The sequence below is a fragment of the Capsicum annuum genome, unplaced genomic scaffold, assembly GCF_002878395.1.
Source record: "Capsicum annuum cultivar UCD-10X-F1 unplaced genomic scaffold, UCD10Xv1.1 ctg21791, whole genome shotgun sequence".
Lineage (NCBI taxonomy): Eukaryota > Viridiplantae > Streptophyta > Magnoliopsida > Solanales > Solanaceae > Capsicum > Capsicum annuum.
Genome location: NW_025827767.1, coordinates 1 through 2,567, shown reverse-complemented (window position 1 = coordinate 2,567; position 2,567 = coordinate 1). Strand labels below are relative to the sequence as shown.

General features: G+C 38.1%; 1 protein-coding gene and 1 pseudogene across 1 annotated transcript; one reads left to right on the top strand and one right to left on the bottom strand.

Moving 5' to 3' along the window:
- Nucleotides 1–6: 6 nt before the first annotated feature.
- LOC124890664 (phospholipase D delta-like) lies at nucleotides 7–2,465 on the bottom strand. The gene is made up of 3 exons (XM_047402451.1): nucleotides 1,668–2,465; nucleotides 1,503–1,571; nucleotides 7–1,367 (listed from the first exon to the last, which is right to left on the bottom strand). Exons 1-3 carry the CDS (start codon nucleotides 1,938–1,940, stop codon nucleotides 1,203–1,205), a joined length of 507 nt encoding a protein of 168 aa, XP_047258407.1. The 5' UTR covers nucleotides 1,941–2,465; the 3' UTR covers nucleotides 7–1,202.
- Nucleotides 2,061–2,562, top strand: LOC124890663 (annotated as a pseudogene).
- Nucleotides 2,563–2,567: the final 5 nt, after the last annotated feature.

The following is a 2,567-nucleotide window of genomic DNA, read 5'->3' as shown; positions in this document are numbered from 1 at the left end:
ATGCCGAGTCTATTAAATACCACTCTTTAGGGAATGTCAACTACCATCCCTAAGACAGATCTGATCAGTTGGCTCCCCCCTCACCAAAACTCTTTCAAGCTGAATACGGATGGCTCATGCCTTGGAAATCCTGGAAGGGGGTAATAAGGTGACTGGGTTATGGGATTTAGCAGAAGTTACACCCTTGCTACCAACAACCTTATGGAGCTAATGGCCCTCAAGGAGGGCCTGAACCTTGCTCTTCATCAAAACCTCAAACCTCTTGAGGTTTGTGTTGACTCAATGGAAGTTATTAATATGTTAAGGCATGGTAACCTTCTTTATGATTCTATTATAAATGCTTGCAGGTCCTTACTAGAGAGCTTGGAGAATCCTCTAGTCCAGCACACCTTCAGAGAGCAGAATAGAGTAGCGGACATGCTAGCCAAGCAAGGCTCAGAAAAGGACCTTTTTGACAAACTCTACATTTTTGTAACTCCACCAGCTAGTGTAGGAGTAGTTTTTTGGGATGATTTTAAAGGAAAAACCTTCTCAAGATCTGTACCTAGTGTAGCTGTTAACTCAAGCAACTTTGTTTTTGCGCCTGGATAGGCAATGTTTGTAAAATAACTCTTCTCTTAATTAATGCATCTCCCCACTTGCCAAAAAGAAAAAGCAGTAGGCATGCAATGATGAATTCAACTTATAGTATGTTTTTAACACTTAGTTTGGCTAAATAAAGGGGATTAGAAGGGAATGGAAAGCAGTGGATTGACATAATTCACTTCAAAGAAAAAGGGTTATCTCCATATTAAGTGTAAAAGGAAGTACAAGAAAAAGACTCGACTAATCCTCCGGTACCTCACCAACATAAGTACCAACTAACTCTATACACCAATGCGTAAACAAATAAGATCAATCACCTATCTTTTGATGAAGAGGGGGATTTGAACCATAAGGGAAATTTAACTATTTTTCATCAGTATCGTAATAATTCTCTCCAAAACTGAAGGCCATCACAACTTTTGAAATATAAGGGTTCAGCGGCCTACAATATTACTTTACCCAGTTATTTGTTCATGATTAAACAAGGAAAGTGTCCCTTCCAATCCACCTAATTCACCTTCCACCTAAGCCTCTTCTTTAACCCAACCAAACATAAAATGAGAAAAAGCTGCATCAGTCGGAGACATTAAATTTGTATTTAGGAACAACTATTATTCCTAGTAATGATAATAACCTGCTTCGTTATATGAATGCCAAGCATATGATGACCCAAGGAAATATTGATTTTCAATATAGATAAAATGTTGTGCCCGTCTTATTGCTTGAATATATGCCATCTGGATGCTTTTATCGATCACCAAATTTTTTGCACATACAAGGTTCTGCAATGACAAATATCAAGGACCTTTCATTAAGAAACTTAAACAAGTTCAAAACCAAAGTTAACTAAAGCTGGCATGTGATTTCCAACATTCAGTATGAACTTCAAGAAAACAAGAAGCTACAAGAGTATGCACCTGTGATTCAGCCAACAAACAATCTTTTGGAAATCCTTTCAAAGACCCTGAATCAATAGAGCGAAAGACCTGTAAGCATTCAAACAAAACAATGTTAGCTGTAGCTTACTTAAGCCTGGTCAATAACAATATTTTACGTGAAGAAAAAAGTTAATTCCTATGAACCTGAACATGCCAGTTTTCCGGATCATCTTCGTTGGTAACCCACAAAGATTGGTCATCATTTGAAACAGAAGAGGTAGGACTTATAATCCAAGAAATCCTTTCTATTTTAATCAAAGCATCGTCATGCCAATGAGATATCTTTTTTAAACGTCTTCCAAACTCTGACCATTTTGTGGCTTTTTTCCACCGCTGCTCAAAGTTCGTGAGTACATCATATGCAGCAGGTCCTTCAATCTTGCAATGCAAGTCATGCCACGGTTGTCTAGGTCCCATGGTTCCTGCCTATTGAGTTGGAAATAATTATTCAAAGTTGGAGTAAGAAACCAAATTTGTTTAAAATTTGATATTTATTTCATTCAAAGGAAAGCTATTTGAGGATGAATAAAATAATGATTGTACCAAATATCTCCAACACATAAACTAATCTTTGTATCACTTAAACGACTTCTTAGAGTTTTGAGGAATTGGAATACTTCAATGAATCCGTTAACGCTAGTGAAGCTTATTCGGCATATTAGTGCTAAAGAAGCATCTTTGGGAATCTCCTATGAAGCATCCTGGAATGCCAGATACAAAGATTCAGCTTATGTATTTGTTGGCGTCATGCCTTTTGACCTCACTGAAGGTGATCTCCGTTTTTTCCCAGTATGGGGAGGTTGTTGATGTCAATCTTGTTAGAGATAAAGGTACAGGAAAGTCAAAGGGGTTCGCTTTTGTTGCTTATGAGGATCAAAGGAGTACAAATCTCACTGTACATAACTTAAACGGTGCACAGCTTTATGGCAGAATAATCGGAGTTGATTATGTTTCCAACTATAAAAAGAAAGAAGAAGAGGATGAAGAGACCGAGAGGCTAAAGAGGGAGGAGCGAGGGGTCTGCCGCTCTTTCCAGAGGGGTGA